The following is an 11,426-nucleotide window of genomic DNA, read 5'->3' as shown; positions in this document are numbered from 1 at the left end:
ACTATATGGTCCCAGTGACATTGAAATTTCCCTTTCAGATGAGAAATAATCATCTTTTTTAAGGCAGACAATTTGACACGTCACAACAGTAAGAGTGCAGTTGTAAATGACAAAAATTAACAAGTATTTCCCGGTATTATGCATTTCTTTTAAAGTATTACTTAAATATGTCCTCATACACTACAAGTAATGGTTATTTATGGCAACATTTGGTCACTTTTACTTTATTGGTGATCTTGTGCAAGGTGCAGTTAAAACTACTTGTGGCTCTTAATTATGATGTATACATATATGACATCTCTCGTATTGTTGTACATCATTAGTGTTGGTGCTGTACTGCTGCTGTAACACAGATATTTCCTCTTGTGGGATGAATAAAGTACCTTCTATTGCTCTGACTTACTGCTGCAGTAACACGGCATGCTGGGACACTTGAACAGAGCCATTGTTAACGTTACTGGTGACGCCTTTTCTTTCCAACACTATGAGGAGTGAAAATGTTGGTAAAAAGGTTGTGTTGTGCGATCATTTGTCAGCAGTCTTCTTCTTTTTTTTTTTTAATCCAATAATGCATAGATTTCTGCATCTGTCTTTTATTCTTTTCTGAAATTCAAATAAATATGTTTAAATTCATAGAGCCCAAAAAATGAGCTCAACATGGAGTGTAAACTATATTAGGTTAAAATAAATAGTAAAAAAAAAAAATCATCATGGTAACCACAAAGTCAAAATCATATTTTACAATTCTTTTGCAGCACAGTGTATGGCTGAGTCTTTTTACATTTTCTTCTGAAGGCAAATTCATTTTTACAGTTGCTCAATGGCATAAGAAAGCACATCACAAAGCATTTGTTTTTTTAAATGGCGTCAAGGTAATCCTACAAAAGAATGGCATTGCCAGTGAAAGACATCATGGAAAAGTTGTAAGGACAAACGAGCTGGGTTTACGAACATCAAAAACACAGTTGCAATCTAAATCAGAAAGCAAAACATTGGAGAACACAAGGTAAAGTCGTGGACTACTCTTTTTCTGAACTCCCTTGGTTATGGAAATTCAAAAAGCAGTTGTGGTTGCGTGAGATACAAAGAAAGACACAGCACTTAAGGCAAAGCACTCGCGATGTTCTCTGACAGTCCCCAAAACGACACCTGCCCCCTTCTCCCTCCCCGAGTTGCTCTGGCCAGTGGCCTGAGCCGTCGTACCGCGTGGCTGCATCTGGAAGAGGACTTTCCTCCACCAGGATGGGGTTGGGCGTGTCATTTATTGCGTGAACCTTATCTGGGGGGGGGTGAGGGGGAACCGAGTCCTGTGTATCAGAGCCGCTGGAGAGGGTCAGAGCCTTGGACACCTCCAGTCTGAAGGCCATGAAAGTCAGAGGTGCACATGCCGCCCGGTGATCCTGTCGGTACAGGAGCCAGGAGTTCACCAAAGCCAGATCTGTGAGGTACCAGAGCACCGCTTGGGGCCAGCAGGTTGGCGCCGAAGCAGTGTGGGGAATAGAGTAAAGATTTTGCAAATCCCGGTTGAGACGAGCCGACATCTGAGCCTTCTCAAAGTTGTCAATGAGAGAGGCCATGTTCTTCTGGCCATTTCCGGCGGTAGAAAGTATGAAGCCGCAGTGTGATCTTCGTAACATCAACTTTCCATCCGAGCTTACAAACTCATCACCAATCTGTCCGCGTGCTCCTCCCACTCTGCCTGCTCCATGAACCCCAGCAACTAAAAGGCGGTCTAGCATTGCAGGGGTGGAGAGTTCCTGTTTGCAAAGGAACACCATGCTACCTTTCGGGACCATTTTTTCTACAGCATCTTCTTTGTCTAACAGGTCTACTTTAAGATCCACATGTAAGAGTAAACCACCAAATCCAATTAATGTAGTACAGTGGAGAGACGGCTTGTTATTGTGTATCTTCCCAGTTAAAGGAAGTGGATATTGGTCAACCGCGTAATCGCCCTCCTGTCTCAGTGACTGGCACCCCACTTTGAAACGGCAGAGTAATGGCTGAACCTTCCAGAGGGGATCACTCTGTGGTTGTGAACTGTTCAAGTCATTTGCCGTGTGACCTTGCCCGTCACTACACTGAGAAAGTACACCTTCCCTGCTTGGGCAGGTTTCCCCTTGCTGCGCACTTTGAAAGTCCTTATTACATCGTTTCTGGATATTGCCGTCAGCTGGATCCTTTGAGGGAGAAGTTATCTTCAACATGCGAGACAACTGCAGGAAACGGGACAGTGGCATGGCTTCAGCAATCAAGGGCACCTTAGTCAAGTCCTCCCAGTAGAGCCTCGGACTGGGAAACTAAAAGTGACGACAGACCAAATCATTTACAAGCTTCAGTGGTCATGCATCTAAGACAGCGTCCACACCAATATGTTCTCAATTTCAAATAAAAATGATCTCTTTCCACGTGTGTCGAGAATCCGATTGCATTTTGCAGAAAACGTACGAGTGTGGATGCAGTCCTTCTAAAATCATTCAAGAAATGAATTAAAGAGGAAAACAAACCTTTAAAGTTCCCATTGCAATGTGGATCCCAACAAAGCGTGCAACCTCTTTGGCTGTGACGGGGTTTCGCATGTTGGATAATATATTTGTGCAATAGGCAATATCTACCCAGGTATCCCAACCAAAATATTTGGAGAAGTAATCAATGGGCTCTCTGGTCCTGTTTTCATCTCTCAGTTCTTGGAGCTGGCTCGTTGAAGTTGGCAAACTAATGGAGAAACAGAAGCAATCATGAGCAAGCGACACATGAAGGAGCAAAACAATTGCCATGTTCGCAACAAGTACACGAGCACTAAATCTTTTCCTACCATAATAATCTATAAAACTGTGACTACATCCTTGGTTGTTTACAGCAATTTAAGAACATTTTAAGTTACAGATATTATTTCTTCACAGTACGGCAATACCATATTTTGGTACAATACTATACAAATGTTATTAATGTGTATTTATACATATTTCAGTAGAAGTCTGTGATAGCTTGAAGACTTAAAAAAAAAAAAAAAAAAAAAAAAGTTTTACTTTACTTTTGTGATGTTTGATTCGGCTGTTTTGCGCTGTTGGTTTGGTTCCCGTAAAAATAGGCCATCGCTTCTGCTTCTGAATCAAGTTGAGGATCAGACAAGTCAAAACCACACAAGTGTTCTTCATCAGAGCTCTGGAGGAGAAAGTCCCGGAGGTCTGATGGATGCTGCCACTCAGAGTCTGACACAGCTGAAAGGTGAGATATTTTGTAAAGATGAGTCATCTGTGAGTATGATTAAAGCTTTTTAATGAATAGCTTAGGAATGTCAAGTAGTTACAAGTATTGGTCATTTTAAAACGGTAAACAAACCTCGTCCATCTGCAAAGTCACTGACCCCTGGCTCTGACAGCAGACCTCCGACTCTTGTTTCCTGGAAGTCTGATGCAGAATGGCTTCTTTCATCTGCTACAACGGAGTCAACATTTAAAACGTAGGTCTTCCGATAATCTTTGTTAAAAGGTGAACATAAATGGATAAGACAATTACTCACATATATCACAATCTGCTGTTTGATGTTCCGTCTGATTTGCATTACCGGACTCCTCTGGGGTTAAACTCCCTCTACTGGTCTGAGCAGCTCCCAGCAGGACCTCCCTGTCCTCCTCCTTCACTGGGTAAAAGATGCATTGGTTGGTGTTGAACTCCGGAGTGATGCGGCAGTCCCTGGTTGTCTCCTCACTCTCCGTTACTGAAAGCAAAGGGTCCCCAAAAGACAATTCATCCATCTTAAACTACCAACAAGAGCTTTCGAGGGGCAGTCTGAAAGTTTTGAGACTGTTCCTGCTGCACGCAAATGGAGTTATATCCTTTGTGAGTAAGTATTTCAGGCTGCATTGCTTGATCAACATCAACACCTGGGTGACCACTGGTATGTGCGAATTTGTAAATGTTTTAAAACGTTGTTTTAGTCTTGCTTTTTGTCTCTTCTTTTCGCCACCCTTCCCAAGTCACATTTGGTGTTTGTACTTTTTTGTGTTGCTGTTAAATCTTGGAAAAGTTCAAATAAAATATTCAAACAATTTAATTTTATGCCAGGTTAATTCCCCACTGGCTCTCTGTCCAAGATTAAAGTGCTAAGAATGTTGAACTATTACTTAAAAGTGTACCTGCATTTTTAAGTAATTAATACTTACATGGGGAGACTGTGTTTTCATTGCTGAATGGCTCCACATTCCATCGAATGTGTTTACTGCCATTCGTGATTTGAGCGTCATTGAGCACGAGACTGCTCTCTTCTTTCACCAGAACGGTCCTTATATCCCGATGATGCTGCGGCTGCACACTTGCACTCTGTCTGTTTTGACAGGTGGGCGCAACTTGCAGAGGATCTGAGCTGTTCTCTTCAACCTTGATCTCCTGACTCTCGAGAACTTGAACCTCATTCTCGGCACTGCTGTCCAAACCCTGGAACGAAAACAAATGGTGCAAGACCGCAATGTTTGGACTCACGATTAGTGTATGATATGTGCCGGTACCATTAGAATCTCACCCGTCGGTGATAGCTCCTTGCTGTCATCGGGCACGGCTCCTTGTCTGCAGTCTCTCTCCGTCTCGAGGTGAGGAACCTCTCCAGTATGATGCTGGATGGAGACTGGTCAGTCTCCCTGTCTTGCTCCTCTCCACCCTGCAGTCCTCTTTCATTCATTACTTCCTCAACACTAGTGGTAACTGACTCCAGATCAAACACAACTTGCTCTTCAGGAGACCCCTCTAATGGAGAGCGAAGGGAAGGCAAAGGTGCAACGGGAGCGGTAGCTTTGTTGGCCTCAAATTCAGGACTGGTCACCAGCTGTGAAGTCTTCGTGCTCGTCTCATGCTCAATCGTTTCTGAATCTGAGGTGACGAGATGTTGTTCATAAACTATCCGACATTCATCATGTTCTTTCTCTAATTCTGTTCCTCTGACGGTATCTCCCACTGAAACTCTCTTCGATATCGCATACCTTTTTAGACGTCCTGTTCCTCTCCTCCTACCTCTTGTGGCATTCCTCATAGCAGCTCCCTTCCCTTCTTTTTTTTTCTGGACTAGGATTTCTTCTTCCTCTTCTTTGATCTCCACCTGCTGAGTGGAACATGAAACAGTTTGCAAAGTTAGACTTTTTTCAGACATCTCATTGCTGACTTGCCCAGGATGTTTGTCAGTGCCGCCTCCTTCAGAATTGCTGCTTTCATTTGATTCTCTTTGGGGAACAGTGTCATCACGAGAAACCGAGTCATCTCTCTCATTCTGCTCTCCAACAGTGACTAAATTTACATCTAAAAGTAAGTCCTCCTTAATATCTTCGTCCGTAGTAATCTGTACGTCCGACTCGCAGATAGGATTCTTCGGGATACCATCTTCTCGTTTGTCTTCATTTGATGTAAAAGGCTCTACTGTCTCAAAACTCTTTGTCTGAGTAGAGGTACTTAAACAGGATTCAGATGTGAAATTAGGAAGAGTCTCTGCATTTTTCATTTGATCAAATGGTGAATGAACTTCTGGAGCGCAATGAGACTGATTATCGGCTTGTGTTTTACTTTCACCCTTATCTTCATAGGCGTTCACTTCAACATCTGGAGGAGGAACAGGTAACGATGGGGATGGAATCAAGGCTGGGAACGAGACACTTCTCTCTCTGTCTTCTAATGCCAACTCTCCCATCTCAGGTTCAGTATCCCAGTAGGCAGCAGCATTCATCACCCCAGCAACCTTATCATGTTCTTTTGGAAGCTGGTAAAGATCCAACCTGGAGACGCCTTCAAAGATGTTCCCATTGGTGTACGTGAGGCTGGGACTCTCTACGATATGCACTGTCGTCTTGTGCTTCTGAAGGGATGAGACTTCACTAAATCTCTCCCCACAGTCCTTACACTCTAAGGCACGCTTGGGATGAGAAGATATCACTCCTTCAGTCTCTACTTTCGAGGCTTTACGTTTCCTGGTGGTCTTTGGCTTGGTGGGCGGTGTCTCAGGTGGCTTACGGGGTACCTGACAAGACAACAATGAAATATTTTTCTGGTTCTTTTTGGGTCTCCCGCCTTTTTTCTTACCCTCTTCTGGGAGATTATTTGCTGATTTATCGGTTGGATGTTTAATACTGTTATTCTGATGAGACATTGTTTGGGACTCATCAGGTGAAGCCTCAGGTTTTTGGCCTGATGCCTTTGAAGGGTCTAACTTGTAAACTTTCAGCTGAGGCTGTTTATGACCCTTCAGTAGCAGTAGCGAGTCTTGGGTTATGTGCGAGTCAGGCACATCTCCCTTTTTTCCTTTTTCCTTTGCAAGGTTTTTCTTCACCTTTCCATCCTTTGCATTCTTGGGCCTCTCCTTTTGCATTGTTTTTGCTTGTTTTTTCTTCTTAAACATAGGCGAGGCTACAGTTTTGTGCTCACTTATGCGCACCACACCCCCCTTGGCCACTTCTTTTTGCTTTTTCATTTTCTTTTTTCTTGTATCCTTTTGGAGTGGCTGCCCCTGTGGCACCTGGGTTGATGACGGTGGATTTATTTCAGCTGTACATGACACATTTCCAACTGTCTTTTCCTTTTTTCCCTTTCCTCCCTTCTTCTGTGATGGTACTTTTTTCATTGAGTGATTTGCGGCTGCTGTTTTACCCGTTATAGCATCTTCCTGCACTGGCGACGGCTTCTTCCGTTTCTTGTTTTTCTTCTCTTTGCTTTGTGGACCAAATTTAACAACAAGATGAGACTTTTTTGTTCTTTGGCGTTTGGCAGGTTTGGCATCAATCTGAAAGTCATCCTTGTATATGGATCCTACCAGGTCTTGCATATATCCTTGGAAGATAAATGTCCTGGCTGGCTTTCTTTTCCGCACTTTCACCAACTCTTGAGCTGACATTACATTTATGGGTAACTCTGAGATCTGTGACACCTGCTTGGTGTGTAACTGCGATTGAACCTCTTCTTTTGCTGTCGGCTCCTCGACTTCAGATGAATTTTTCTTGCCGTCTTTTGGCAGTTTTTCAAATGGCTCTTGTTCGGCCTTTTCATGCGTCTCTTGTGGTGCGTGTCCATCCAACGCGGGGTGGACTTGATCTAGGCCTTTTCTTTGCGTCTGTGAATCAACCTCTTCGGAATTAGTTTCAGATTCACTTGGAGTTTGCGCAAGTGTGTTTGGTGAAACAAAGGGGCAAGACGAAAGGTCCTGTTGCTCTGTTTGTAAAGATGTCTGCTCTAACTCAACTGTAGGCATAAGTGGTGGGACTGACAGGCTGGTGTCTTGCTCATTTATTAACATCTGATCTGCAGTCTGATCAGAAGTTGCCAGTTCAGTGGTGAGTACCAAAGAGGAGGAAGGGATTTCATTTTGTGGCACATATTGGGATTGTTCCAGCTCCATAGTTGGTATCAAAGCGGGGGTAAGTTCTAATATGACTGTTTGCTCGAGGTTTTGTTTGAGATCACCAAAATCATTCTGACAAACCATTTGATCCATAGGATCAGAGTGAACTGCACTAATCTCTGGTTGTTGAAAGATCTGATGTATCAGCTCTCCATCATGTCTCTGTACCTGTTCAACCAGTGTTAGCTCAATATTTTCACCTGCTGCTATGTGTGCACCCAGTTCTGAAAATGAGGGGTTTTCTAGCTGTCCATCTGGCGTAATAGGTTCCAGTATAATTGTTTGCTCCATTGGGTTGTTTGACGGGTCCAATTCAATTGTCTTAGATTGTGTCTGCCCTATAAAATCCATCTGCAGTGGACTGAGATTCAAATTCACCGGCTCTGCCAGTTGTGATATCTGATGCACTTCCAGTGGTTGGGCATGAGGTGGCACCTGCCCCAGTATGACCACTTGGTTCACTTTCTGCACATTTCCCAAGGATTCAATAAGTCTGCGAATCTGCTCTGTGTCAATATTGGCATCCACTTTTTGTAAAGGTCCATTGGGCTCCAGCTGTAGCAGGGCTGTTTGACAAATAGATATTGGAGTTATAATGGGTATACTTTGTTTTACTTGCTGCCCAGCTGGTTGGGCATTACCGGCTGCAGCAGGCAACATATTGTGCTTAGTTTTCATGTGATGTAGCCGTGTCTTGGAACTCTTGAAAGTGGCCTTGCATACAGAACAAGGATACTTGATGGTAGAAGCACCTAAAGATAAAAGAAGAAAGTCGTGATGCACTGTGGTATGCCATGAAAACACATTTCCTGCAAGCTGACAGGTTGTCTTCAAGAATTGTATTATAAAACGTGACTAAGACTGAAAGTCTACAGGCGTACTAGCAGCTCTGTGAGGCTTGTACATAGTGAAGCTTTGTACGAAATGCTAGTGTCAGCTCGCTACTCGGTCTTAGCTACTTAGCTTTAAACACAAAAGTCCAGCTACAGTTGATGAGAATATCAGTAGTTTTGCAAGTTTTTAGTCATAATGCACAGTATTGGAAACATTTTCATTTTGACAATGATAACGGCACTATGTGACAATATAAGGGATCAACAATGTGATTAGGTTTAATCCTGAGGAGGGCACAAATGTCCAATTTCATGGCAAAGCATTCGATATCAGTCAAGACATTTCCCTCAAAACAACAAATGTGGCCATAAGTAGCTAAAAAAAAAAAAAAAAGATGTGTACACTGATAAGACATTTGTAACATGGACATTTGTCTTACCATCATTTTTCCTCAGTTGTGCTTTGGATGTGGCGTCTCCCCCATCTTCCTCAGCACCCTCTGGCAAGTGTGATACCATGTGTTTCTGCAGAGCTTTAGACATGGTGAACCTCTTTCCACACTCCTTGCAAACGTACGGCCTCTCTCCGGTGTGTGTGCGCCGGTGATACTTCAGTAATGTCAGCGTTTTGCAAGGTTTGCCACAGTCAGTGCAGGCGTAACCATCCCGGCCAAAATGAATTTTTTTATGAACAGTGAGCTCGGAAGACTTGTTGAAGGCCAGACCACAGATGGGACACTTGAAGGGTTTCTTCTCTATGTGGGCTTTCTGGTGGATCATGAGCTCTGTGGAGTTGGTAAAGTGGCGGTCACAAACATAACATGCAAAAAGGGCATTCCTCAGAATGCATTGTTCATATTCTGCGGGGTGGCTCAACTTCAGATGACGCTCTTTGCTCTTGTGATCGCTGAAGATGATATGGCACTCGATGCACTGCAGGGAGAGCTGGGACGCTAGAGGGAAACAGGGCGGGAGGGTTAGAAAGTTTACGTGAAACATGCATCCATATGGTATTCTTAGAATACAGACAAGTGTCCATAAACAGTATCAAGATTTGCACAAAGAAAAGTGTGCCCGTGGGGTAGTTTCAGTTCCATCCATGTAGGCCTGGAGGAGGCTTAAGAAACAGACTGGCACCTTCACATGAAACCCACAGTAAATAAAGGTTCATCAGGGATAAAGAGACCCTACCTCCTCTACAACTTCCCTTTAGCAGCCAAACAATACTGCATTCACTTCCTGTTTCACACACAGGGAGTCAGGACTAGAAAAAATGTATTACTGTCCTCTGTGCTTTGGACCTTTAAGGGTTCAGTTAGGAATCTTTATAATTAGATAATTTTATGGAACTGTGACTGTAAAATGTAACAAGACATAATGCGGGTGGACAAGGAAAATAATGCTGCACCGATTAGTAATTTATTTGATCGACAGAAAATTAATCTCCAGCTTTTTTGTAGAATCAATTAATTGTTTTCACTCATTTTTTTTAATTAAATATATGCTCAAATGATCTGATTCCAGCTTGTGGATGGATTTTGGTTCTTGGTTCCTCCATGATAATAAACTGAATACTTTTGGTTGTGAACTGTTGGTTCAGACAAAACAAGCCATTTGAGGTTTCACCTCAGGTTTGGGAAACACTTTTCACATTTCACCAAGATCCAATCAATTAATCGCCAAGACAATCAACAGATTAATCGATAATGACAATAAGTGTTAGCTGCAGCACTAATCGGATGCTTTGCCTATGATACTCTGCACCAGAAAGTATTAACTGTACAGTTGTAACTGAACTTGTTGTATCAGTGTGATTAAATACAACTTGAAAGTGTTTTTTAAAAGCAGACTATCTTGTTATGCACAGCGAATTATTGTGCACAAATATTTACAGTAGGGTACTATTTATTTACCCTGAGCAAGAGTAATATACTGTAGACACAAGACAGAACCTCCCAATGACGAAATGTTATTTAAAGTGCCAATATATATTAGTTCCTATGGTAATGAGTGTGTACCTACTTTAGAGATGCACATACAAGGTAAAACACTCACATGTCAGAGGCAGACTCGAAGGTTTGGACATATCCATCTTCAGAGGATCTACCATGGCCTTCTTGGAAGGAACATATTTCCTGCCGTCAGTCACACGTTTATCCTGCTTCTTTGCCTTCTGCCCATCAGACCCGGGGCTTGAATACGGTACCGGTTCTGTCGGGGCCGCTGGCTTTGCAGCAGAGCCCGTGTCTGTCCCTCCGGTGTTTTCCGAGGACTCGGTCAGCGCCTGAGCAGCAGGCCCGTCCTCCACTGACGGTGTGACTGCCACACCGGCCGGTGTTTCTGCTGTTTGCACCCCCGTCTCACTTTCCTCTGGTGTAATCACTGGTTCAGTCGCAGCGGGGGGAACTGGTGCGATCTCCTCCTCTCGTGCACCAGCTTCACGTCGTGCTGGCTCAGTCTCAGTCTCGGTATCCAGTGGTTGCTCTGTTGTCACAGGGTTTGACCCACTGTGTGCCTGGGTTGGACTCTGCATGGCTCCCTGCTTCTCAGATGCGCTTGTTCATATGTTTCTGTGAAATCAAGTCCCGCAGAGAGACATATAGGACTGTTAATTACACAGACCAAACCATCTCTTGTGTGAACAGCTCACATAAATTCCGTTATTATGTTTGCATCATACAACTATCGTATAAGGACATGCGTCTGTTTAGGTTTTTCTTTTTTTTTAAAAGCAGTAAAGAGCATCTTTGTTTCCCCTCAGGTCGACAGCTGGGAGACCAGAGGGGCTTAAACATTTGAATTACAAAAGAAGACAAGTGGACATGGAGGGCAGCCGCTGGGGGGCTGCCGTAGAAACATTTCAAGCCATTGAAGTGTCTTAATATTGTGCCGAGACACATTTTAAGCATGCTGATGAGTTTCTTGAGCAATCTCTCCCTAATAACCACAAATCCACAGATAATGGTAGCCTGGTTAGCCTAAGTCGCTGATTTGCGGTCAAATCAGGGTGCAAATAGCAAGAGTTTCGGATTCCGATATGGGGCCAAAATGCTAAATATTCACACGGTTTGCACGTCCACCCGTTTCCTCAGACGCCTGAATATCTGTATTACAGCAGGAGGGTGTAGATTTAAGGTTACCTAGGCTGCCTCGTCCGCCCGAACATCTCCGCGTCGTTTCTCACAAAGCCAACACAGAGGCGATGCAGACATCACGAC

The 11,426-nt window shown here is 43.5% G+C and overlaps 1 protein-coding gene across 2 annotated transcripts; it reads right to left on the bottom strand.

The window, feature by feature from the left end:
• On the bottom strand, positions 1–11,426 carry znf576.1 (zinc finger protein 576, tandem duplicate 1). 2 transcript variants are annotated; one of them, XM_069143033.1, is made up of 10 exons: positions 11,349–11,426; positions 10,264–10,778; positions 8,649–9,161; positions 4,523–8,127; positions 4,167–4,437; positions 3,524–3,721; positions 3,343–3,438; positions 3,035–3,221; positions 2,508–2,715; positions 1–2,300 (listed from the first exon to the last, which is right to left on the bottom strand). In XM_069143033.1, exons 2-10 carry the CDS (start codon positions 10,739–10,741, stop codon positions 1,020–1,022), a joined length of 6,837 nt encoding a protein of 2,278 aa, XP_068999134.1. In that variant the 5' UTR covers positions 10,742–10,778; positions 11,349–11,426; the 3' UTR covers positions 1–1,019. The 2 variants fall into 2 exon arrangements, with proteins under 2 accessions (XP_068999134.1, XP_068999135.1); XM_069143034.1 differs by having other exon boundaries at positions 3,343–3,435.

The sequence above is a fragment of the Embiotoca jacksoni genome, unplaced genomic scaffold (genome assembly GCF_022577435.1).
Source record: "Embiotoca jacksoni isolate LCO1_2020_lvr unplaced genomic scaffold, fEmbJac1.0.p SCAF_11, whole genome shotgun sequence".
NCBI classification, from domain to species: domain Eukaryota; kingdom Metazoa; phylum Chordata; class Actinopteri; family Embiotocidae; genus Embiotoca; species Embiotoca jacksoni.
Note: the sequence above shows the minus strand (reverse complement) of the source record. Positions and strands in the feature narration are given on the sequence as shown.

Coding starts and splice junctions, on each gene's coding strand:
- znf576.1 (XM_069143033.1), bottom strand. CDS start 10,741: ATGCAGAGTCCAACCCAGGCACACAGTGGGTCAAACCCTGTGACAACA. Junction 3,439..3,523: donor AACAGCAGATTGTGATATAT/GTGAGTAATTGT, acceptor ACTCCGTTGTAG/CAGATGAAAGAAGCCATTCT. Junction 2,716..3,034: donor CCGAATCAAACATCACAAAA/GTAAAGTAAAAC, acceptor TTTCTCCATTAG/TTTGCCAACTTCAACGAGCC.